This window comes from Budorcas taxicolor, chromosome 13 (assembly GCF_023091745.1).
Source record: "Budorcas taxicolor isolate Tak-1 chromosome 13, Takin1.1, whole genome shotgun sequence".
Lineage (NCBI taxonomy): Eukaryota > Metazoa > Chordata > Mammalia > Artiodactyla > Bovidae > Budorcas > Budorcas taxicolor.
Window position 1 is genome coordinate 65766511 of NC_068922.1, and position 26240 is coordinate 65792750.

The window sequence follows — 26240 nt, forward strand, 5'->3', positions numbered from 1 at the left end:
CCCACAAGCCTCACAGCATGGCTAGAAAGAAAACAAAATAAAATGGGGACAAAAATCACTATGTACCCTGGGAGGCTGTTGGCTACACCATGTGAAGACAGTCATAAAATGCTTAGTGCAGCGCCTGGTACAGAGTAAGCGCTCAGACACAGCAGCTATATTATAATAAATCCCATCAACATTGATATTGGCTTTCTGCCTAAAATACAAAGAAGGGGAGTGATACTGGATTGGCGTTGGGGGGCTGCTATTACAATTTTTGAGCTGCAATCCAGCTGGCAACAGTGTCACTGCCGAACACGGCTGGGCAGGCCACCCTCCCTTCTCTCCAGCGAAGTGCCATCTCCATAGCAACCACATCAGCTCAGGCCAAGGGCTCCTGTTCCCAGTCGGGTGACAGCATCGCCACAGCAACCTGTCATGATGGCAAAGGCAGATCTCAATGATGGGACTAGAGCAGCTCTGGCAGAAGAATTGCTAAGGGACCCCTGTCTCCACAGCAACCACATCAGGAAAGAGAAGGAGGGGGGAGAGGGCAATCAGCCAATAAACACAGGGCCGTGCCTCCTTGCCCAGATCCTAAGACTCCAAGGGACATCAGGGAAGGCTAAACCAACCCTGCTGATGTCACCTTCAAGAGGAAGTGAGGGACTTCCCCGGAGGTCCAGTGGTTAAGGATCCACCTTGCAATGCAGGGGACGCGGGTTCGATTCCTGGTGGGGGAACGAAGATCCCACATGTTGCAGGGCAACTAAGCCCGTCCACCACAACTAGAGAGTGCATGCATCACAACAAAAGATCCCGCATGATGCGACTAAGACCTGCTGTAGCCAAATAAATAAGTAGGAAGTGAACCAGTGTTTCTTGAGCGTCTACTGTGTGCCAGGCCCCACAAAGGACTCTTAACATGCTTGACTTCATTTAAAATTTCACTAATAATGACCATGCCCTGCCTAAGAAAAACCCCTAACTACAGCAGTCATATAGTAAAAAGCAAGGGTCACTCTCTACCCCACTCCCACCACTTCTAACCCCTGAGTTCAGTGGGTTTTTCCCCAGATTTTCCTCCAGGCTATGCATTTTTGCACATAGCCACATATGCTTCAAAACCAGTTTGTTCTGTACAGGTCTCCAAAATGATTAGCGAGATTGCGCAACATGCAATGATGGTTCTATCATTTCCTTTTTGTGCTTAACAATGTACCTTAGAAATCTTTCCACATTAGTGCATATGTATCTACCTTTAAGAAAGAAAAAAACCAAAAAACCATGGGAAAGTATACCTAATATAAAATTTACCATTTAAACCATGTTTTCCTTTTATGATCGTAAAATATACGTAACATAAAATCTGCCATTTTTAACCACTTACAAGTGTACAATCCAGTGGTATAAGCACCTCTCACCTCCAGAACTTTATCATCACCCCAAACTGAAATGCTGTATGTAGTAACCAATAACTCCCCACACCCTCCCCCCTCCAGGTTCTGATAGCCTCCAACCTACTTCTGTTTCTATGAATCTGACTACACTCAGTATCTCATCCGAGTGGAATCATACAATACTTGTCCTGTCGTGTTTGGCTTATTTCATTGAGCACAATGTCCTCGAGCTTCACCCACATTGTAGCCTGTGTTAGAATCACATTCCTTCTTAGGATTACACATACAATGTAAGAAGTACATACTACGTATTTCTTTGCTCACTGATGGACATGTCGGTTGCCTGTACCTTCTGGCTACTGTGAATAATGCTGCTATGAATGCCGTTGTTGTTTAGGTGCTCAGTCCTGTCTGACCCTTTGCGACCCCAGGGACTGCAGCCCACCAGGCACCTCTGTTCATGGAATTCTCCCAGCAAGAATACTGAGTGGGTTGCCATTTCCTTCTTTAGGGGATCTTTCTGACCCAGGGATCGAACCTGGGTCTCCTGCTTGGCAGGGGGGGTTCTTTACAACTGAGCCACAAGGGAGGTCTGCTATGAATATGGGGGTACCAATATCTGTCCATGTCCCTATTTTCAATTCTTTTGGGTATATACCCAGAAGTAGAATTGGCTTATTTGGTGACTCTGTGTTTAATTTTTTCAGGAACTGCCATATTACCTTATTCTTTCTAACTTCTTCATAGTGTTCTCTGGTTATGAATCTTATGACTGATCATGAACCTCGTAAGCTAGGTACTGTTACTATCCTGAAGTCACAGAGGAGGAAACTGAGGCTTAGAAAGGGGAGGTGGCTTCAGGGTCTCCGCCACATCTCAGCCAAGGAAAGGCTGGGTGACCTCAGGCAAGCTCTCCCTCCCTGGGCCTCCTTTTCCCCTCTTTTTTTCTTTTTAATTTATTTATTTTAATTGGACGCTAATTACTTTACAATATCGTAGTGGTTTTTGCCATACACTGACATGAATCAGCCATGGGTATACATGTGTTCCCCATCCTGAACCCACCTCCCACCTCCCTCCCTATCGCATCCCTCTGGGTCATCCTAGTGCACCAGCCCTGAGCACTCTGTCTCATGCATCGAACCTTTTCCCCTCTTTTACAATGGGAACAGCCTGACCTCCAAGGCACTTTCTGAAACGGTCTCTCCTTTTCACTATGAAGGGTGGCAACAATGAGATGTGTGGAGACGGCGCCCTGTGGCACCAGGCCAGGCCAGGTCATGGGGGACAGGAGGCTGCCTGAGGGAAGGGGGCCCCCACCCCACCCTGGGAAGCCCTGAGCAGCACATACCTCCCTCTCCACTCTGAGAAGCCTTTGGCACATCACACCAACACACCCAGCGGGAAGGGCAGCTGAAGGACTGCTCTGGCCTCGGGGCCATGGTGTGTCCTGGAACGTTGGAATGCCTGTCCCCGAGAAGATGAGGCCTGTGCCCCAGCACAACATTCGATCCTAGGATGCCTCAGGAGCAGTGAGACAGCTGAGGCACAGCTGGGGCCAGAAGGCAACCGGGCTGCCTGGGACACAGAGCGCTGGCTTCTGGAAGATTCCAGCCCTTAGGCATCGCCTCTGCTGGTGGTTTCCAATCAGTGCACCCCAGTGGGCCCTACTTGACCTGGAGGATATTCCTCCCTCCCTCGGGGCCATTTTCCTATCCATAAAATGGGTATAATCACAAGTTCATTGGGCCTATTATAGAAAGTGTCTGGCATGGTGCTTAACATGTTGTACACCTAACATACGGCAGGGGGAAGAACGGGCTGCCAGGTGGGAGGGGCGCTCCTGAGCAAAGACAGAGAGCCTGGTGCCTGGAGTCACATTCAAGAAGCAGCTGTGCCCTAAAAATGTGCTGAGACACCAGTCAGAGGCCAGCACCAGCAGTGACTTTATACCGAGTGGCAGCGCCTGGCCGTCCCTAAAGCACATCCATAAAATGTATCCCACTTAGTCCTTCTGATGACTCGGAAGTATTACTATCCCATTTTATAGATGATGAGACTGAGGCGCAGAGGGCTGGGCTCTAGGCTGGGCATTGCTGCATGTTTTCTCACCTAATCTCCCACCCAGTTGTGCTCCTCTGATGGCTGGCTGTCTCCTTCATTGGCCTCTGGGCTCCTGGAGGCCAGGAGCCAGGTGTCTCTCAAGCACCACTGTGTCCTTGGTGTCCAGCACACAGTTCTCACAGGAGGTGCTCAGGGAGCACGTGCTGGACCAATGAATGAATAGACAGCTCTGCCAGGATGGCCTAACAGTGCAGAACAGAGGTTCAGAGACACTGGCTGGGGTGGGGCCGCCACATGCCAGGTAGAACAGGACCCTTACCTCTCTCGGCCGCTCCAGCTCTGTCTGCAGCACCTGCTTGGCCAGCTCAGTCTCAATAAGCCGCTGCCGAAGCTCCTCATTCTCCTCTTCCAGCCTCGCCCGTTTCTTCTCCACCGCCTCCAGCTCCTTGTGCAGCCGCACTGAGATGTCTTTAGAGACCTGAGCAAAGGCGAGTGACAAGCAGCATGTGAGCAGGCTGAGGGCCATCCCACCTTGGCCACAGAGCAACCCCAGGGCAGGCAGTTACTGTTATCACCCCCACTTAAAGAGGAAGAAACTGAGGCACAGAAAGGTCAAGTAACTCAATAAGGGTCACACAGCCGGGAAGTGGGAGAACCAAAACCCAAACCCAGGAACCCTATGCTTCCTGTGTTCACATTACAGTCCAGCCCCTAGAAAGTGAGAGGCCCTGTCTATCCTTAGCAGTGCCTTTACATTTATCTGGATCTTTTAATGCTTCCAAAAGCCTCTCCCATCCACCTTCTCGCCCAGTTCTCTCAAGAGCCGATGGCAGGACCAGAAGCTCATTGTTGTTTACGTACATGTGAATGTACTTATTTAGTGTTGGCTGCCCGAGGCCTTCAGTGCGCGCACTCTCCAGCTGAGGAAACCAGGGGCTGCTCTCCAGCTGCAGTCGTGGGCTGCTCTTGCAGAGCACGGGCTCCAGGTACACGGGCTTCCGCAGATGTGCCTCTCGGGCTCCTGCGACGTGTGGAATCCTCCCTGACCAGGGATTGGACCCGAGTCCCCCTGCACCAGCAGGCGGAGTCCCAGCCATTGGACCATCAGGGAAGGCCCAGAAGCTCACTTTAAAGAGAGGGGAGGGGCTTCCCTGGTGGTCCAGTGGCTAAGACTCCACGCTCCCAATGCAGGGGGCCCAGAGTCAACCCTTACTCAGGGAACAAGATTCCACACGCTGAACTACGAGTTCCCATGCCACAGCTAAAGAGATCCCGCATGCTGCAACTAAGACCCAGCACAGCCAAATAAATTAAAAAAAATAATAATATATAGAGGGGAAACCCAGAGCAAGATAGGCTCCCCTAAAGCCCTTTGAACCCTATTTTTTCTCTGCCAGTGACCAGCATATATTCCTGAGCAAATCATTTCCCTACTCTGCCTCTGTCTCCTTCACTACAAAATGGGTGCAATAATAATAGCACAACCTCACGGGCTGACAGGAGGCCTGAATCAGCTGTTGCACCAAAGGCTTGGCCCAGGGCCTGCACAGTGAGCACTGGGTGAGTGGTGGCGGCTGCTGGGAGAGGCTGAGTCCAGAGAGGGCATGGCTTGCTGGGGGTCACAGTATGACACAGCCCCCGAGGCCTGTTTCCAATTGACTGGGATACAGAACATGCCCCAAATGACAGAGGCTGGGCAGCCGTCCAGGTCATCCCTTCGGGAGGAGCTGACAGAGCCACAAACCCCAGGTCACCGGCTCCAGGGCTCTGCGGCAACAACGCTCCCTTTCTTTGAGGACACCCCCTGTCCCATCCCCTGATAGTGGGGGTGACAGGGCAGGAAAAGAGGTCTCTGGCAATGAGAGGCCTTCTTTCTCTTCTTTCATATTCTTGTGTTTTGGCTGTTCCAGGTCTTCGCTGCCGCATGCAGGACTTGTTCCCTGACCAGGGGTCGAACCTGGAGCCCCTGCACTAGCAGCATGGAGTCTTAGCCACTGGACCACCGGGGAAGTCCCGAGGGAGGCCCTTCTGAGCCCCTAAGAGGACTGAGCACCGGCATGTGTTGATACTTGCTGTGGGCCAGATTCACCCGTCTTCACCCCAATTCTGCCCCCATTTTGCTGGCAAGGAAATAAGAGGCTCAGAGCGCAAATGACCTGCTAACAGAGATAGTGTGGGCCGAGCTGGGGGGACCTCGGGGGCTTTGGCTGAAGGGCCGTGTGGCCAGGACTCCACAAGGGGTATGAGGACTTTTGCCAGCAAGAAGGATAAATGAGGCAGACAGCCCAGCGCCTCGGGCCTGCCAGTCTCGGAAATGACCGTGGCACCTCCTCCCCGCCGGAAGGGAAGAGGGCCCTCCCTGGCTCTGCCTTCTGCCTGGGCCCAGGCCCAGCTCAGCACAGACCCCTTGGCAGTGCGCAAGGCAGGCCAGGAAAAACAACAGCCAGAGAGGAAATTCAGCACTCCCTCTCTCTCCTCCCTCCGTTGCCCACTACCTCTCTCCACCCTTGAAGATCTCGAAGGGCGGCCAGAAGCCGGCCCACCAGGCTCCTTCCACAGTCTCTCTAGGCCCCCAAAACCTTGCCCCTCCACAAAGTGGGGTGAGCAATTTCTCACTAGCAGAACAAAGACGTTGCAGGTGGCAAAACTGGCTTCAAGCCTAATTTCAGCCCTCACTGGGTGTGTGACCCAGGACAGGAGTTTTTTTAACCATCTGAAGTCTCGGTTTGCTCATCGGTAAAAGGGGATGGCAGCGCCTTGTCATAAAGGCTGCCGTGGGGAATAAACAACACAGGGCTCGGGCTGATGATTGAAACATAGCAGGTACTCAAAAGTATAATGATTTGGGGGACTTTTTGGGTGGTACAGTGGTTCAGATTCCAAGCTTCCAATGCAGCAGACACAGATTCGATCCCTGGTCAGGGATCCCACATGCCACATGGTGTGGCCAAAAAAAAAAAAAGAAGAAGAATGAATTTGTAATGTAGTGTTAAAATTACCGCTTCACCTCTGTGCACTGATTTTATCCAACTTGGTCCAACATCTCATAGCTTCACTCTTGAGTTTAGGGTCAGTATTTCTGCTAGAGGTATTCAGCCCCAGGCTTCTGGCTCCGGTCCCAAGTTTTAGGCTGTGAGGTCACCCAGTGAGCCCCTGTCCTGATGAATACTTCATTCATTCATTCACTCACTCATCCATCTGCTTAGCCCCCAGGAGGCAGGAGTGGTGGAGCACAGAGGTCCAGAATCCAGGCCATGTCTGGACTCCTTCATATCTCTCTATCCTGGTAGCAGTGCAGAGTCTGGCATATACTAAGTGCCTAATAAGTGCTTGTTGGATGAACAAACAGATCTGAGACTCCAACAAGCAAAATGGGCGGTAGGCAATGAAGGAGTGAATAACTGACACATGGGGAGCTGCACCTGGCCAAACTTGGCTGGGGATGCACCCCCCAACCACCCACACCTTCAAATGTCCAGAGGGGGCTGTGTCCCTGGGTAGGGTTGAGGGACCAACTGCTGGGGGGAACCCGGGGCTCCTCTCCCGACTACACTCCCACCTGGGCAAGCTCCTCTCCACCTGGGGTCCACTCCATTCCCACCAAGGCCTCAACCTGGTGACCAGGTGACCCACTCCCCACCAAGAAGGCATGATCAGTGTGGATTCCTGGATCTTCTGGGGTCCATGAGTGACTCTGCGGATTTCATCCCTTTCCTGAGTCCCCAGCTGCCTTCTGTCCCCTTCCCCAGGAAACCCCTTCTCCATCTGCTCTCTATCCCCAGGGGTGCCTGTAAAGAAGGCCTAGTGCCAGGTAGCTTACAGAATTCCAGTGTGGACAAATCTCAGATCCCCACAGAGCCCAGTGCCCCTGATGAAGGCCCACAGCAACAGAGAGCACACGTCTACAGGGCGGGAGCCTTGCTGCCACGGCCGGTCCCTTCCCCTCTCTGAGTCTCAGCGGCCCTTGGCTCCCTGGCTCCCACAGGTAAGCAGGCAGAATCAGGCCACTCCCTGAGCGCACACCACGTGCCTTTCAACCCTCAGGAAGTACTTTATCATCCCCATTCTGGGGCTCAGAAAGAAAAGGTCACTTGTCCAAGGTCACACACTAGGAAGCTACAGAACCAGATTTGAAATCAGGTGGGTCAGCTCTGGAGTTTTGCTCTCAATCTGAGCCTGCTGTTGGCCTGAAACTTGAAAACACATTGTGTTAATATCGGTAATAAAAGTATTAGTAATAAGCACAGGGACTTCCCTGGTAGTCCAGTGGTTGAGAATCTGCCTTCCAATGCAAGGGATGCAGGTTCTCTCCCTAGTCAGGGAATTAAGATCCCACCCATTAAGGCACAACTATAGAGCCTATGCATCCCAAGGAAGGTCCCATGTGCCAAGACCCCCATGGGAGTTACAAGGACGATCCCATGTAACTGAGACCCAACATAGCCAAAAACTATATATATATATATATATATATATATATATATATTTTTTTTTTTTTTTTTTTTTTTTTTTTTTAAAGCACAACATGTGCTCACAGCGTCACGGGCTCAAAGGGCCCCACCAGCCTATTTCATGTGATCCCCTCACGACCCTCCCAACTATCCCCAAGTTGGGGAGACTGAGATACTACAGGAGGCGAAGCAGCTGCAGTTTCCGGAAACCAGGGCAAATCCCCAAAGCACAAACAAATGCTCTCAGCTATGAGGTCACTGTTTACAGCGCTGGGGCCCGGCTCCTGCCAAATGCAACTGGCAGCCTTCAGGCCACAGCCAGCTCGCTCATCGGCCCCTTGGCTCCTAAGCCTAAGGCTTTAAGGCGTCTCTGTCACACTGAATCCTCAGGGCAGGGGCTGGGAGCCCTCACTGAGGAACATCCCATGTCCAGGCAGCATGTGGACTCAGTGTGGCTACACGCTCCCAAGAACCCAGGGAGGGTGGGGATGTCACCCCCATTGTACAGATGAGAAAACTGAGGCACAAAAAGAGAAAGAAACCTGCTCAAGTCACCAGGAAGTAAACCCAAAGCCAAAACATTTTCTCCAGCAACTGCTTCTAAGAAATGTTTTACTGGTGTCTCCTGGGGCCCCCTACAAGGGTCTCTTCAGGTGGGAATTTTCATCCCTGATTCCTGGAACCTGATACCCTCCCACAGGATCCCAGCCCCTGAGGCTGGGGCCTGGGAATCTGCATGGTAAACAAACCTCCAGGCTATACTTATCCATCCAGGGAGGCTGAGATTTCACCCACTTCCTCGCCCTGGCCCAGCCATTCATCCCACCTTTAAGTTTTTCTCCTGAACAATAACTAACACCCCAACCAACATTTACTTATTTGCTGGGGGAGTGTCCCGAGCTGGCGCCTGCGCTCAGCATGCTCTTTACTTGCACTATTTCATTTTATCCTCACAAAATTCTCTCCACGTAGAGACTTGCTGCACCCCCATTTTCCACACGGGGAAACTGAGGCTCAGGCTGCAAAGCAGCTCTCCCAAAGCCACAGGGCAAGCAAGTGGCAGAGCAGGTCTCTGCGCCCACCTCTGCCCTCCTCATGATGGACAACATTCCAGCCAAGATTCTGTGGAGTCCTGCCAACTGTGAGAATCAGCAAAGAGTGAGAGAGCCTGGGGGCGCAGGGGGAGAGGGAGGACCAAGGCCTGAGGTTTCTTTCGCAGCACCCACACCGATAGTCCACCTGCTTGCTAAAACCACTGGAGCTGCTAAAGCCCTGAAGATTCAGCTGCTCTAAGCCCGCCATTTAAGAGAAGAGGAAACTGAGATCCCAAGAAGTGGCCCCATGCCAGTCTGCTCTTGCTGGCTGAGAAATCAGAGCGTCTCTTCCAGACAGCAAGCAGTCCTCCCCACACTTAAGTCCATCAAGCCCTCCCAGGCAATACCAGGGAAGTCAGCATTCTGAGAACCTCCGAGAAATGCCCCAGAACGTCCCCAGCACATGGGACTGAAGGAGGCAGCCAGAGCTGTCCAGTCCAGGCCGGCATGGATGAGCTCAGCGCCCCAGCTGCAGGCTCAGGGAGAGGAGGGAGGGAAGGGGCAAGCTGATTGCTGATTGGCTGGTTCAAATCTCAACAGAAGGGGCCCGCTCCCCCCTGCCCAGACTCCAGGGGCCTCCTCGCTCACACTCTGCACACACACCAGCTGCTCCCAGCTCCTCCCATGGAGGCACCAGCCACCCAGCCAGTCTGCTCCCAGTTCCAGCCTTCCTCCCCGCCTTCCTCATCTAAGGCTGACTTTTTGGGTCTCTGCCTGAAAGCCCCAACTACCTGGATCCAAACTCAGATTCCTCTAAGCCTCTAGGGCTCTCCTTCACCCGCCACCCTCTCAATCCGGTGCTGGGAATTTGAATATTTCTGTAACTTTATCCCAGAAGCTGCCTTCTCAGATAGCGAGGAGCACTTTCTTCTTGATTTTTTAAAAAGTATTTGTATTTAGTTATTTGGCAGCTCTCAGTTTCAGTTGCAGCACGTGGATCTTTGATCTTTGTTGCAGTCTGCCAGATGTTCAGTTGTGGCATGCAGGATTGAACCCAGGCCCCCAGCTTGGGGAGTGCAGAGTCTTAGCCACTGGACCATCAAGGAGGTCCCTGGTGCACTTTGGACTTGGAGATACAACCTTTCTGAGCTCTGTTTCGTCATCAGCAGACCTGATGCACCTGGCTCATGCAAGACAATGGGAGACGCCAAGTCCAGGGTGGGGCTGGTGTTCACTCTTCACTCCCTTAGAGGGGCCCTCTTCCTCCTACACTCCTTCTTGTGCCTCAACCCTCGGCTCAGAGGTCCCCCTGCAGGAAGACCCCATAGGCCCCCAGGCTGTGCGAGATGCCCTCACCCCCAGCTCCTACATCCCTGGATGACACTGTGCTGAGTGCTGAGAGCTGGGTGTCGGGCCAGGTCCCCCAGATTTCTCAGTTCCCAGACCTGGGCTCACACAGTCAGGTAAGGCAGACTCTTCCCCACGCCAGACCGCAGGCCATCGTTTGGCTCCCTGAGGCCGAGGACAGTGAGGTCAGGCAGCCAGCATGGGAGGCTGATGAGTGTGCGCTCTGCCAGCTACACAGTGGGTCCTGTGACCTTGGAGAGGTATTTCCTTTCCCTGAGCCTCACTTTTCTCATCCAGAAAAATGGGAATAACAATAGTAGCTAACACAGTGACCTCTTACCTACCTGATCTCATCTCATCTCATAAAGCCCTGTGAGGCATGGGCTGCTGTTATACCCATTTTACAGATGAGGAAACTGAAACACAGATGACTTGCTCCAAACCATAAAATTAGGGCATATTGGGGCCAAGATATAAACCAGCCTCATCCAACTCCAGACCTTCACTACTCTTCTTCAGCATAAGAAAGAAAACTTCCACAGAACTTCGTAGAGACAACATGGAGCCCAGCACCAGGTGTGTGGCTGTGACTCACACGGCAGCTGCTGTTGGGAGGATTCATATTGATGGCCTATCAGTTCATCAGGGATCCCCGTTTACAGATGAGGATGCTGACATGCATAGAGATGATGGAACTTGCCCAAGGGACACAGAAGGAGTGAGCTGACCAGGGCCCACTCGGGCTAAGGACCCTCCCCGCCACCCCGCCCAGCAGGGGCACCTCTGAGGACTGGGGAGGGGCCCAGGCTCACCTTGACGTCTTGCTCCAGGCCACGGATGAGCTCGCCGTCCACCTGGCCGGTCTGGGCAGCCCGGAGGCTGCGGCGCTCAGCTTTGCGCAGCCGGTACTGCAGGATGCGACAGGTCTTGCTGGCCTGGTCCAGCTGCTGCCGCAGCTCCTGCAGCTGATACACATCCTCTTCCATATAGACGTCCCGCATCTCCAGCATCTCTGCCCGCAGCTCCTCGATCTCGTCCTGCAGAGGGGAGGAGAGGTCAGGTCGCTGGGCCCTGTGGCAGTGGCCAGAGTGCTTGAGCACAACCCATACTCGACACTGTCCTAGGCACCCCTCGGGGGAGGGGCGGTCTGAGGGTGGTAGGCTGCACAATGCAACCCCCTCAAGTGCCCACATCCTAATTCCCAGAATCCGAATATGTCACCTTACATGGCAAAGGGACTGTACAGATCTAATTAAATGAAGGATCTTGAGATTGGGAGATAATCATGGATTTTCTGGGTGGACCTAATGTAATCACAAGCATCCATATAAGAGGGAGGTACGGGACTTCCCTGGTAGTCCAGTGGCTAAGACTCCATGCTCGAAATGCAGGAGGGCCAGGTTTGATCTGTGGTCAAGGAGTTAGATCCCACATGCCTCAGCTAAGAGTTCGCGTGCTGCAACTAAAATAAAGATACATCGTGCATGCTGTAATGATGACTGAAGAACCCGCGTGCCTCAACTAAGACTGGGAGCAGCCAAATAAATACATAAAAATTTTTTAAAAAAGAAAAAAGCAGGAGGCAAAGTGATCAGAGCAGGAGTAAGTGATGTGGTAGAGGTTGGGGTGATGTATGCTGAAGGTGGAGAAAGGGCCGAGGGCCAGTGCAGGCAGGCAGGGGATGGACTCTCGCCAGAGCCTTTACAGGGATGGAGTCTTGCCAACACCTTGGTTTTTAGACTTCTGATCTTCAGAATTGTAAGATGATAATCTGGGATTGCTGCAAACCACTAAAGTTCTGGTAATTTCTTATAGCAGCAACAGGAAGCTAATACACTGGGGAAGCAGAAAAGGGCTCATTCAACAAGCATTTATGGGCACCAACTGCATACCAGGCCCTGTGCAAGCAGGGGAGTGAGGAAGGAGCATGGCAACCAAGACGAACGTGGCCCTTTCTGTACTGTCTGTGTGGAGCCCCAAGTCTCACTGGCTAGACACAGTGTAAATGGACAGATTAAAAAACCCTTCAGATAGTGTTAAGAGTTATGAAGATAAAAAACCCAAAACAAAACACGTGGGTAATATGATAGAGTGATGGGGGAACGTGCTATGTTAGAGGACATGGCTGGGGAGGCCACCCCTAAAGGGACATTTGAGCTGAGGCGGAAGGAACACCCATGAGACAGAGGGGTGGGCGGAGTGTGTGCGAAGGCCCTAAGGCAGGAAAGAGCTCAGTGTATCAAGACACAGCAAAGTGGCCAGGGGGGCTACAGGGGAAAGGTGAGGCTGGGCAAACTGCTTGCCAAGGCAGAGGACAGAGGTTTGATCCCTGGTCTGGCAAGATTCCACATGTCGTGGGACAACTAAGCCCATGGGCCACAACTACTGAAGACGCTGCGCTGTCGAGCCGTGCGCTGCACAGGAGCAGCCACCGTGAGAAGCCGTGCACTGCAACGAGAGAGGACAGTCTGTGCGTAACAACGAAGACCCAGGAAAACCAACAAAATAAAAGAATCTGAGCTTGGGTTTTAAGTGGAGGGGGTTGGGTTGAGGAGGGTGACCTCACTTCCTCAAGGCAGCTCCTGACCACCTCTGACATCAGTTCCCAGATGTCCTTCACTTCCCCTTTGTCCACATGAACACATCAGTAATTCTTCATTTAACAGTCTATCTCCCAGAGACACTGAGTGCCAGGGGCAGGGTCGGGGGGTTTCCCCATGTCTATCTCACTCCCTGCTGTATCCCCCACACCCAGCATAGGGCCCAACATCCTGAGTGTACAGTGTCATGTCTGGTTAGGCAAACAACCATAAGGAGACACACCAGCCTGCAGCAATCATTAGACAAAGTGTAGCAGCGGGGAGACCCGGGAGAAGAAACCAACGATCACTATGTCTAATAGCAGATGTGAACGAATCACAAATAAAAGGATCTAGTGTGGCTGAACGCATTAAATAAGACTGTAGACTAAAAAGAGAAATTGAACTACTATATATAAAATAGATAACTAATCCGTGGAGAAGGAGGAAGTGGCCCAGTCAATGATCACACCAGTTAAAGAAATGAGGAAGTGAGGAGTCCACATGCATTTCAGCTGGCAAGATTAAGGAAGCATAAAGGAAACGGCACTCAGGAAGTGCGGGCCAGTTGGCTAAATCCAAGCTAAACCAGCCTCCAGATGGGCCTGTGTTCAAATCCTCACCATACCACTTATAGACCATGTTGATGAGGAGGATGTGGGGGTCTGAGTGGACCCCAATCTCAGGAAGAGCCAAAGGGAAGTGCAGGGCATGCACGACTAATGATGCTTGGCTGCATTAAAAGATGTATGACATTTAGGGATTTCCCTGGTGGTCCAGTGGGTTAAGAATCCTCCTTGCAATGCAGAGGATGTGGGTTCAACCCCTGGTCAGGGAACTAGGATCCCTGAGGAGCAACTAAGCTCACATGCCGTAACTACTGAGCCTGCACACTTTGGAGCCCATGCACCACAACAAGACATCCCACATGACTCGACAAAGATCCCATGTGCCGCCACGAAGACGCCATTCAGCCAAATAAATAAATGAATATTAAAGATAAATGAGATTTTTAAAAAAAGATGTGTGACGTTTAGATCATAAGAGGTGACACCTCTCATCACAGGACCACATCCAGTGTACTGAAGTCAATTTTGCAGGACCACTTAAAAAATAACCTTTTAAATAACTGATTTTTCTATTGATGAAAGTAAATGATGACCACAGAAATAGTTTAGAAAATAAAGAGGATACAAACCACTCAAAATTCTTCCACCTGGTCCTGAATCACAGTGCTTCTCAAAGTGTGGTCCCTGGACCAGCAGTGTTGGCTACATCAGGGAACTTTGCAATTCTTACACCCTCACCAAGACCTACTGACTCAGAAACCCTGGAAATGGGGGCCCCTGAGTGACTCTAAGGCAGGGTGTTTCCTTACAGTCTTTTTCCCTAAATGGGCAAGAGTCCTGTGTCTCAGCACACAAGCTCCCCCAACCCAGAGCCTGGCACAGAACAGGGTCTCAGTAAGCATCTATTGAAGAAGTGAATGAATGAATGAATGGTCTTTCTCACACGAGCAGCTGCCTCTCCAGGCCCGCCCTTCACCACAGTCCATCTCTGAAAATGCAGGATGTTGCTTTCATGCCAGCTCCATCTCTCCGTGGCAGCCAAGGGGGGCCCAGGGCCCTTGGGGGTTTGTCCCAGCTGCAGGCAGAATGCAGTCAGCCCCTCCTGGCACGGTCCACAGGAGAGGGTGAGTCCACAAAGGCTGGCTTGTGGGCCGCATGGCTGGGTCTGCTGGGATGTGGGCAGCAGAAGCTGGTGAAGGCGGGACATAGGCCGGGGTTAAGCTTTCGGGGTCTGAGGTGGGGGCTGGGAAGAGGCTTCTGGGACGTGAGGAGGGGGCAAAGAGCAGAACTCTGCTTTCCTCGGAGGTTCTTAGACCTCAGGGAGCCGCTCCACCCCCCGGGACTCCTGCATCCGGGGGCTGTCTGATCCAATGGAGGGAGCTGGTAGGGAATCGCCAGGGGGTGGGGAGCTCAGCCTTCCCTTCAAAGACAGCTCAGTGACCCGGTTGAGCCCCTCACCCCAAAAGCACGGAAGTGGGGAGAGAGGGGCCAAACTCCACTGGACTCTGCCTGCCCTGTGGCTACACAGTAAGGTTGTCAGAGCCCCCGCCCCATATCAGTGGGGAAACCCAAACCTCATCCCCCACGGTAGACAGAAAATGGCCACACTGCCCAAAGGTGCCCACCTCAGAGCCTGGGGGCCCCTGACTCTCAACCCCCTGTCAGAAATGCCAGACTAAAGAAGCTGAGGAAGGACTTCCCTGGAAGTCCAGTGGTTAAGACTGCTTGCTTCCACTGCAGGGGGCACAAGTTCGATCCCTGGTCAGGGAACTAAGATTCCGCAAAGTGTGCGGTGCAGCAAAAAGGAAAAAAATTATTTTGCTCTGATTATAGAGGTAATGGTCTTCCCTGGTAGCTCAGATAGTGAAGTATCTGCCTACAATGCAGGAGACCCGAGTTTGATCCCTGGGTGGGGAAGATCCCCTGGAGAAGGGAATGGCAACCCAACCCACTCCAGTATTCTTGCCTGGAGAATTCCATGGACAGTTCATGGGGTCACAAAGAGTCAGACATGACTGAGTGACTTAACACTTTCACTTTCATAGACGTAACACCTGTTTATTGGGAAAAACTTGAAAAAAAAGAAAAAATAGGTAACTTTCTCTCTCCTCCCTGATTCTTGCTGGTTTCTGTGTTAGGTTCACGCTTCTTACCCTGGAATCCAGCCCTGCCTCTCCCCAGGTCTCCTCCTCACAGGGCTCACAGCCCTGCCTCTGCCATAGAATCCTCAGCCCCCCATGTCCAGACATGCCCTCAAATAAAAAACAGCTCACTGATTACTAGGCCCAATCCAAGCAGAGTACATGCGCAACAGTCTTACCTTACCAGCCCTGTGAGGTAGGTAGGGGAAAATGTTCCCACTTTGCAGATGAGGAAACTGAGCCTCAGAAGTTTCCCGGAGGGATTAAGCATCTTCCTTGCAATGCAGGGGACGTGGGTTCAATCCCTAGTCGTGGAACTAAGATGCACATGCTGTGTAGCAACAAAGCCCATGTGCCCCAACCAAGATCTGATGCAGCCATATTAATTAGCTAATTCTTTTTAAAAGAGGGAGAGCCTAGGCTGCTCCAGCACTGGCCTCAGACCCCCATGCCACCCAGGAGGATGGGCAGGGTCTGCTCCCCACCCACACCCTGCCCACAAGTACATTTCAGTCTATCCCCACCACACTCCCTAATGACCCATGAGGTCAGCCTGCAGGAAGCAGCCTCTCAGGGGCAGGCCAGTTCCCCAAAACGGACTGATTCCCAGGAACCCTGGGGGAATTGGCCAGGAAAAGTCTCTTGGTCCACGCTGGGCTAGAGGGCCAAACATGAGCTCACACGACCGCTAATAATAGCGTGGCACTGCATGGCAGCACGGGGTGTCACAATTTACAAAGACATTCCACGTGACTCATCTCGTGGGTCCTCACAGAAGCCCCACGGCCAGGCAGCACAGGAATCCCCGTCTCGCTCTAGGGGCAAAGAACCGCGGAGGAGCACAGGGATGTGGGCTCTGCCCAAGGTCACCCAGAGACACCGCCAAGCAGGACTCAGGCTCTCTCGTCTGCACCAGGATGCAGGGAGCCCACGAACTTCAGTGGTAAGGGGGAAAAAAATCAAGCCTTTATTTTTCACTAACACTCACTAAAAATTAACATTTCCTTCTATTCTGGACAAACCACAGTTGTATCAGCAGTACTTACTGCTTTGGCACCAAAAGAAACCACATAGATTTTCATAGCATGTAACAGTTGTTGCAGAAATGTCAAAATATCCTTTACACTCATCAGTACTTAGAAATTACAGTGTTAGTAGACCTGTTTCCAGATCTTATGAGTTAATAAGCACACCTATTACTATGTCATCATTTAAATATATACGTTGATAATTATATTATATGCTTGCTTTCCTTTACATTTCGTTTTAAACATTTAGAAACACTATTCTGAAAATTACTCTCAGCAGAGAGACTAAAGGGAGATGCAGCACAAAATGAAACGGAATCTGTGTTTCCTCTGGAGCTGCCTCATCTGTAGGGTCTGGGTAGTGACCCCAGACCCCTACTCTCCACCATCAGGGCATAAAGCTGGAGAAGAAGAGCTCTGATTTCAAGCCACATTTAAAATATTCCAGAAAAGGGGATTCCCTGGCAGTCTGGTGGTTAGGACTTGGGGCTTTCACTGTGGTGGGTGGGGATTTGATACCTGGTCAGGGAACTAAGATTCTGCAAACTGTGTGGCATGGCCAAAAAACATACAAAATGTTCCAGGAAAAAATACTTTCAGCAGGAAACCTACTGGAATGTAAGATGATTAATCTCTGCACAATGAGGGCAGAAGGGAGGGGTTATATTTGGGGCTACTGGAACATTCAGAGGGGCTCCAGATACATGGGTTTGATGGAACTGGACTGGGAAAGCAGTTGGTGAGGTCTCCCAGCTCATGGGGTTAGAGGTGCAAGGGACCAACACGAAGCCCCTTAAAGAAACAGAGCAGGTAGCAAAAGGTGGGAGAGCCCCCAGCTGGCCCAGAGGGGACAGGAGGAGCCAGGGGAACAGGAGGCTCCTGAATACATGAGGGGGTAGCCTCTTATCAGCCAACAAGGAAGAGATTGTTCCAGAGCTGAGGTCCTCTGGCTAACTCCTACCCCAGAGTGCCAGCCCACATGGGGCTAGGGTGGGCCCTGGCAGGTACTTGCTCACCCAGCATCCCTAGGGAATCCTGATCTGGTCCCTGCAGGCCACATTCTAGAAACCCTGGGATACCAAGGCTGGGGCAGGAGCAGGAAGCTGGGGTCCCAGCCCACCCAGCTCCCATGGGGACTCTGCACTGCCTGGGCCTCTTTCCTCTTTGTATCTATCTCCAACCTCCTCACCCCTCCATCTCAAATACCACCTCCACCATGAAGCCTCCCTGGCTACCGCAGGGCACAGCCATTTTATGTGATTTATTGAGTACCTATGGGCTTCCTAGGTGGGTAAAGAATCCACCTGTCAATACAGGGGCTGCAGGAGATGGGGGTTTGATCCTTGGGTTGAGAAGATCCCCTGGAGTAGTAACTGGCAACCCATTCCAGTATTCTTGCCTGGAAAATTCCAAGGACAGAGGAGTCAGGGGGTGGGGGATCATAAAGAGTCGGACACGACTGAGCACACACACAGTGAGCCAGATTCATCGCCAAATCACTGGATTCAGTCCCCAGGATGGCTGGTCTACTCCCCACTAATCTGTTCTCCACTGAGTACATGGAGAGATTTTTTTATTTAACCGTTAATTCTCCTACGTGAAATCCTTCAACAATCATCAAACTCCAGAAACAGCCCAAATGTCCCTCAACTGGTGAAGAGCTAAACGGTGGTACATCCATATAATAACTACTCAGCAATAACGAGGAAGGAACTGCTGATACCCACAACCACACGGGTGAAGCCCAAAGGCATTATGCTAAGTGGAGGAAGTCAGACTCAGTTGGCTATAGACTGTATGAAGCCATTTCCATGATATTCTGGAACAGGCAAGATCACAGGGACAGGAAACAGATCAGTGGTTGCCAGGGACTGGAGGAGGGAGGCCCTGGCCACCAAGGGGTACGGGGGAATGTCAGGCGGGGGGTGAGAGCTGGCGCAGCTCAGCCGCTTTAGTCGTGTCTGACTCTTTGTGAACTATGACCCGTCAGGCTCCTCTGTCCGTGGGATTTCCCCCAGGCAAGAATACTAGAGTGGGCTGCCATTTCTTTCTCCAGGGGCTCTTCTGACTCAGGGACTGAACCCACGTCTCCTGGATTGCAGGTGGATTCTTAACCATCTGAGCCACTGGGGAATGGAATGATTATGGTGGTGGTTACAGAGCTCCAGACACTTGCCGAAGTTCGTTTTACTGTATGTAAATCACCTGGCCTGAAAGCAAAAGAGAAGCCTGATCCTGCCAACCTGTCCATCTCCATCTTCCCCAACTCCTCCTCTTATCGGCCACTCAGGTCTTTTCCCAGAGGCCAAAAGATACCTCGCCTGTCCCACCTCTAGGCCTCTGCCTGGATTCCCCTCCCCTTCATCTCCCACTACTGGCTGCCCGTCCTGCTTGAAGCGTCCCCTTAAAGGCCATCTCCTCAGAGAAGCCCTCCAGACCCCTCTAGGCCCATCGCATCCATCTCAACCCTGTTTTTCTTTCATGGAGCGAAACATATGTCCCAGCCTGACTACACTGCTGCTCAGTTTCAAAGAAAAGTGAAAGTGTGAGTCGCTCAGTCATGTCTGACTCTTTGTGACCCCATGGACTGTAGCCCACCAGGCTCCTTTGTCCATGGAATTCTCCAGGCAAGAATACTGAAGTGGGTTGCCCTTCTTTTCTCCAGGGGATCTTCCCAATAATGGGATCCAACCCGGGTCTCCTTCATTACAGGTGGATTCTTTACCGTCTGAGTCACAGGGAAGCCTCGCTCAATTTCAAACCTTACCCAAATTTATCACTTCCTTCCCAGGTTCTAGGGACCCGACCCACCAATGGGCAACAGACCCAGCAAGAATGACAGCTGAGCTGAGGGATCCAGAAGCTTCGATCTGCGGGATGGCAACCACTCCACAGAGGCCTGGGAGCCTCCGCCTGGCCGGCCTTCTTCACACCACCCTGGCCACCACGGTCCCTCCCTCAGGCCAAAGCCCAGGCTGCTTGCCCATCTGCCACCCTGGCTCTGGCCAGGCCACTCACCCCCGCCTGGAAGGGCTGACCTGCAGGGTGGGCCAGTAGTGGCCACGAGGGCAGCATGCCAGCCCCCCGAGAGGCCAGGACAGCCATCTGCTGTCCCTTCTGCCCGTCCTCCAGGGTCTGTCAAGGCTCCAGATGAGATCATCGCACTTGGACCCCAAGGAGGGCCGAGGCTGTGCGGCTCCACTTCCTTTCCAGCTCAAAAGCCAAGAACTACAGGAGCATTAGTGGGGCTGGGGGCCCAGAGACTCCATCCCTTCACAGGCAGGGGCTCTGTGGTCTAGAGGGGGCCTGGGACACCCCACGTCCCCCAGACTCTCCGGAGTCCAGCCGGGAGGGACTCTGCTCTTCCATTTCCCAGCTTAGCCTCCTTGTGTGGAGGCTGGGCTCTAGCTTTAGTGGAGTCAGGGTCAAAGGTCCTGGAGAAGGAGGGCCTGGACCCCAGCCAGGCATGGCCATGCCACACAATGCCCCCTCCCACTGGCATGGAGGCTGCCTGGTCTCAGTGATGGAAGACAGAGTCCTGGACTTGCCTTTCCAAGAGCAATCAACGCCCACAGGCACAGGGCTGCCTGAGCACACCACCTGTGCCTGGCGACACACGTTATCTCGCTGTATCCCCGCCTCAGCACTGACTGGTGAGGCACTGAGGTCGGAGAGGTCACCTCAAGGTCACACGTTAAATGGCATGGCCAGGTTTCGAGTCCAGTTTGACCTCTGTAAACTAGACTAGACGGTGTCTCTGATGGGACAGTAGTGAGAATAATAACAGCTAATATATGCAAGGGTTTATCCGGTGCCAGCACCGGGCTGAGCTCTGAATGTCCATTACCTCAATTACAGTTCCTTTGAGGCAAGTGCTATTCTATAGATGCCCATTTTACAGATAAGGAAACAGAGGGTCAGGAAGAAGGCTTCAAAGTCAATCAGGAGTGAGCCTCTCAGATGTGGCCTGGCTCTATGCGTGAGACCACAGACACTCTCTGATGGGGAGCTGTGTGTGTGTCCACATAGGCGTGCATGGGCAGCGAAGGCTGAGGAGGGAAGAGATGCCTGGAAAACACTGACCTCCAAGGCCAGGCCTGACTTGTCACTGTCCCATTCCAGGCCTCACTAGCCGAAGCAGCGAGACCTCTGCAGCCCCTGATGCCTCTGGGTTGGGGGGCGCTCAGAGCAGGGACACCCAACAGTGTCCCTCCTGTCTTTTCTCTGTTGACAGGAAGGAAAGTAGCATTTGGACCTGGATGTATTTAAAACGTCCCCCAGAGGCTTTTCTGGTGGTCCAGTAGCTAAGACTCCGTGCTCCCAATGGAGGGGGCCCGGGTTCGATCCCGGGTCCAGGAACTAGATCCCACAGGCCACAATGAAGACTGAAGATCCTGTGTGCTGAAACGAAGACCCGGACAGCCAAAATAAATGATAAATAAATATAATTTTAAAAAAATTCAAAATCATCCCCCAAACGGTCTCTGGGCTGCAGCCAAATATCTGAGCAGGGAGAGCACAGCGCTCAAAGGTGTACAGGGAGGGAAGGCGGGGTTGGAGAGTCAAGGGAGTGGCTCCAGGCGGTGTGGCCTGAGGCACCAGCACACTCCAGCATCTCACACCTCCAAATCTTCGCGGGCACCATTCCCCCTGCTTAGCATCCAGCAAAGAGCACCAGGGACCCTAGACCTTCTGCCTCTTGCCACTTACAGACTGCATGACCTCTGGCAAGCCCCTTAACCTCGCTGAGCTTCAGCTTACAGACACCAATGAAAGGAAGGGGTTAAGTCCCACCAGGGTAAGAGCTGTGTCCTCATGCAGAGCGTGGGCAAGGGGGTTGAAATTATCTAGTTAACAATGTAATTAGAGGAAAATGCCCCAGAGGAGCCTACAGGCAGCACCTAGGTGTCTAAGTCAGGAGCCTAGCCTGGAGCTGAACACAGGAAGGTGGAGGAAGAACCCAACGGAGGCGAGAGGGACTGCAGCACAAGGCCCCGTGGCAGAGAAGACAGAGAGAGGCTTGGGTGCAAAGACCGCTCAGAACTTGGGTGGAGTGGGGGTGAGGTGAGGCTGAGAAAAGCAGGGACCACACAGGCCACCCAGGCACTTGGGCAGGGCTCAGGAGGGGTGTGGAGGGGAGAGGTCGAGGCACCTGACCCCGAAGAACTCATGTGGATCTGGGGCAAAACCAGGGTAAAGACAGCTGGTCCAGCCTGGATACAGAACCCCAAAATCTCTGGAGTCTGAGCTTCTCTTTGAGGCACAGGCAATGGGAGATTCTTCACCCCACTTCTAGAATGTGGGATCCCCAAAGGTGGCCCTCCATCAGCAAAGAGGTATCTCTGGATGAGAGCCTGCAGCACTGGCCTGACTTGGGACAGGAGGGAAAAGGGTGGACGGCGCAGGGAGAGATGTGTTTGGGGATACTCACAATGCACTTCAGCTGCACACACACACACCTCCCAGGCCCCTGCTCCATGCCAAGACCCACACCCAGAGCCAGGCACAACCCCTGTCGTCAAGGACCTAGGGCGTGGGACTTCCCCAGTGGTCCAGGGTGGAAGACTCCACAGTTCCAATGCAGGAGGTCTGGGCTCCATCCTTGGTCAGGGAACTAGATCCCACAGACTGCAACTAAAGATTAAACATGCCACAAAACAGATCCCGTGTGCAGCAGCTAAAACCCAACATAATGAAATAAATAACTAAATACTAAAAACAAAAACCCAGGGCTCACAGGCAGTCAGATCCAAGCCTGGTGATAACGAGTGATGAGGGTGCAGAGATGTTGAGAACTTATAGGCCCTGGGTAATCCTCACACACATTCTTTCTCACATTTAATCCTCACAGCCAACACCGTAGGGCAAGCACCATCAGCATGCCCATCCATTGTACAGATGAGGAGACTGAGGCTTGTAAAGGCAAAGCTCACAGAAGAAAAGGCAGAACAAGGTTTCAAGCCCAAGTGGGCTTGGCTCCAGACCACAGTGCTCTCTACCACCTTGGACCCCAAAGAAGGGAAAAGCTGGCTTATTGCTCCCACCTTCTTCGACTCCCCACCATTCCTCAGGGAGGCCAGCACCATCCGCTGACCTGTGGGGCTCCTCCAGTGACTGCCAGGGCCAGCCCAGCCCAGAACACCCAAGTCTCCGGGCTCTTTCCCCACCCCAGTTCCCAGTTCCTTCTGGTGCCAGAAGGAAGAGAATGTGACTGCATATGAGATCACGCCTGTGGGGCACCCAGGGGAATGATCTTAGTTATAATCTTGGCTGCTGGTCAAGCCTCTGCTTAGAACTCAGCCAAGCTCCTCCCCTGAAGAACTCTTTCTGCCCCAGACACTATACACATGTGGGGCTCCCTCCCTTCTGCTGTGCCCAGGATGGTGCTGAATGTGCTGTATACCTGACCATTAATCCTCCCAAGTGCTGTGAAAGAAAGAAAGGAATTAAGTTCCCTTTGTTTTGTTTTTTTCTTTGCTACAGTGGGTCTTCATTGCGATCCGGGAGCTTCTCTTAATAGAGAGCATAGACTGTACATGGGCTCAGTTGCCCCACAGCATGTGGGATCTTAGTTCCCCAACCAGGGCTCAAACCTGCATCCCTCGCATTGGAAGGATTATTAATCACTGGACCCCCTAAGTTCCCATCTTACAGACAGGAAGACTGAGGCTTGAAGAGGGGCCTTGAACACAGGGTTCATGTACAGGGAAAAGGCAACAATGCAAGGTTTGGCCCAGACCTGATCCCCAAAGTGGAAATTTCTCCATGTCCCTGCCAAGGCCCCTGGGTCTTGTGCTCCGTGCTAAAGGCACGTGGAAAGGAGGCAGTGCCTAGCCCTGCTCTAGGTCAACACAGCCCCTGCCAGCAAGGCGTTCACAATGCCTCAGTCAGCTCAGCGCCCAGTACCCTTCCCGAGCGGGCCCACCTCCCCTTCCCAGTCTCCCCCTCACCACTGCCCCCACCCACCACTCCCCTCAGCTCTTCTATTTTAAGCCCATAGTCTGCCTGCAGCCCACCTGCAGACCCCGATCACTGCTTTTCATTCAATCGTGCAACAAATATTTATTGAATTGCTAGGATGTGCCAGGCACGGTCCCAGCAGCTGGACACAGAGGCTGTCATTCAAGGCTAACTCCTCAACTCTAATGCTTCCTCCTCCAGGAAGTCTTCCAGGCCCCTCCTCTGAGTGCCCACATAACTTCCTCTATCCCAGTCTCCTTTTCCCAGGCAGAATCAGGCACTCATTAGGGACAGGAATGGTACAGTCCTCCACAGCCCCCAGCAAAGGGGCAAGGGGAGGAGGCAGTAGATGAGGGCAAGCAGGAAATTCCAAGGAGATTAGGAGGGAGGTGCCCCTGGGCACTATTTCTCCTGCAGGCAGGCCTGACAATTGCTCCGTTTGGCTCACTGGGCCCCAGCCCAAGTGTCGTGTGTCCAGGGCCTGAGGGCCTTTGATGCAGTTTCTCCACCTCGGTGACCTGCCAGCCCTTTATCTGCCTACAAACCATTCAGCCTCAGTCAGGCTCCAGGGCACCCAGATCCCAGAGGTTGCAAAATCAAGCCCCTGTCACAGTCCTCACTGTTCTCAGCAGCCTAGTGGAAGGAAGCCTCGTGGAGGCGCTAAAAACAGTAGTTTGTACACATGAGCTCCAGGGAGACACGGGCCAGGATATCCTGTGTTTCTGTGTGGCTGCAATGTCACAGCCAGTGTGTGTGTGTGTGTGTGTGTCTGTTCACATGTGTCTCCTGGCTGTGTGTGTCTGTGAGCCCGGGTGTGTGAGCCTGGGTGTGCAAGCCCGGGTCAGTGAGCCTGGGTCTGCTGTTTGCTGTCTTTGTGGCAGATGCAGTGGGGGTGTCTGGGTGATGGGCGGTGTCTGTGCCCGCCTGGCAGGGGTGGGTCTGTGGATTTCTGCGGGTGCCAGCACCTGTGTGTAATGAGTCTGCGTGGGTTTGTGTACCAAGTCTGCGCCTGCATACGCACGTGTACTTCCGATATGTCTGACACTGTCTCCAGGGTCTGTCCATCTCTGGGACGCGGCCAAACGTGTCTGGCGGTGTGTGAGGGTGTGTCGTGTCTGGCGGTGTGTGAGGGTGTGTCGTGTCTGGCGGTGTGTGAGGGTGTGTTTCTGAGCCTGCCATCTCCTAGATGGTGTGTCTGTGTTGTGTCTGTCCAGTAACGGGGGGTGTGAGGAGACACGTGTGGTGTATCTTGCATGGGTCTGTGTACTTCTCTGAATGGGTCTCCTCTCTAAAACGCCTGCAAGTGTGCTTCTGGAAAGCAGAGAGCACACGCCTGTCCCTGAATGGGTACATGAGACGAGCGTCAGCGGGCGTGGATCTCTGCACATGCGCTGTGAATATGGGTTCGTGAGTTTGTGTGTGCAGGAGAGAGTGTGCCCAGGGACACAGGCCAAGCCCCTCTGCCAGGAATACTGGGAGCCCTAGGAGCTTCGTGGTCCTCCTAAGGCCTCAGCAGCAGCCATCTCACATTTTCCATCTCATTCTCCATCTCGCTGGAGCTTCTCCCTGCCCCCATGACAGGCTGAAAATCCTTAAAGACCCAGTTCTCAGAGTTGCTTCTTCCAGGCCACCTCTCAGCCGCCTCGGAGACGGCTGAGACTCAAGACAGAGACTGACCAGGAGCTTTGCTGACCGATGACCACTCCTCTCCCCCAACCCGGTGACAGGCAGATTGAACCGTTCCCCCTACAACTCCCGGGAGCTGAGAAATGCTTCACAGCTTGCTGGCTACTGCCCCAGACACCTGGCACGGGGCCTGGAATCCAGGAGGCATTCGGAAAATATATGTTGAATGAATGAATGCCTGAAGCAGCAAGTAAGGGAAAGGTGGCAACCAGGACAAGCACTGACATTTACTGTGTGCTAGATGTAGATCGGGCTTCCTCGGAGGCTCAGCGGTAAAGAATCTGCCGGCAACGCAGGAGCAGCGGGAGACCCGGGTTTGATCCCTGGGTCAGGAAGCTCCCCTGGAGGAGGGCGTGGCAACCCGCTCCAGTATTCTCACCTGGAGAATCTCATGGACAGAGGAGTCTGGCGGGCTACAGTCCACAGGTTCGCAAAGAGTTGGACACGACTGAAGTGACTTAGCACGCACACAAATCTACACTGTCACTTGGAAAAGGGTCCCCACTTGGAAAAGGGGCAGATATGCTTATCTCCCATTCTTCAGAAGGGAAAACAGAGACTCAGAAAGATTGAGCATCTCACACAGCTTGTAACTGGCAGAACCAGGCGAGAATCCTGTTCTCTGAAACTTGGAGGCACGGGCTGCCTCCTGCATGGGAGAGGGTGGAAGAACGACTGGGGAAGGGAGCTCCCTGGGGTTGTCTGATGAGGGTCCCATGTGTACCAGCTGTGCACATGACATAACCTCTCCGCTTCCTCCTCTGTCAAATGGGTCTGATGTCAGAACTCTCCACAGAGGACTGCTGTGAGGAGTAAAGGACTTACTTAACTCAGGGCCTGGCACTCTGGAAATGATCTCATAGCTGATAGCTATTGTGCACAAGAGCCAGAGAAGGCCAGTAATCAGTGGTTTGGGGGTCCCCAGGCGGGCTCTAACATTCCAGCACTCTGGATTCCAGCCTAACCATTATCTAACCCTTAAAGCTGGATCCAACCCCC

General features: G+C 52.8%; 1 protein-coding gene across 1 annotated transcript in view; it reads right to left on the reverse strand.

The window, feature by feature from the left end:
* SOGA1 (suppressor of glucose, autophagy associated 1) overlaps positions 1-26240 on the reverse strand; it is a 66545-nt gene that overhangs the window by 34371 nt on the left and 5934 nt on the right. Inside the window, exons 2-3 of the mRNA XM_052651157.1 lie at positions 11091-11315; positions 3766-3924 (exon numbers count right to left, since the gene is read on the reverse strand). Coding sequence (XP_052507117.1) covers positions 3766-3924; positions 11091-11315 — 384 coding nt within the window. The remainder of the gene's footprint in view (positions 1-3765; positions 3925-11090; positions 11316-26240) is intronic.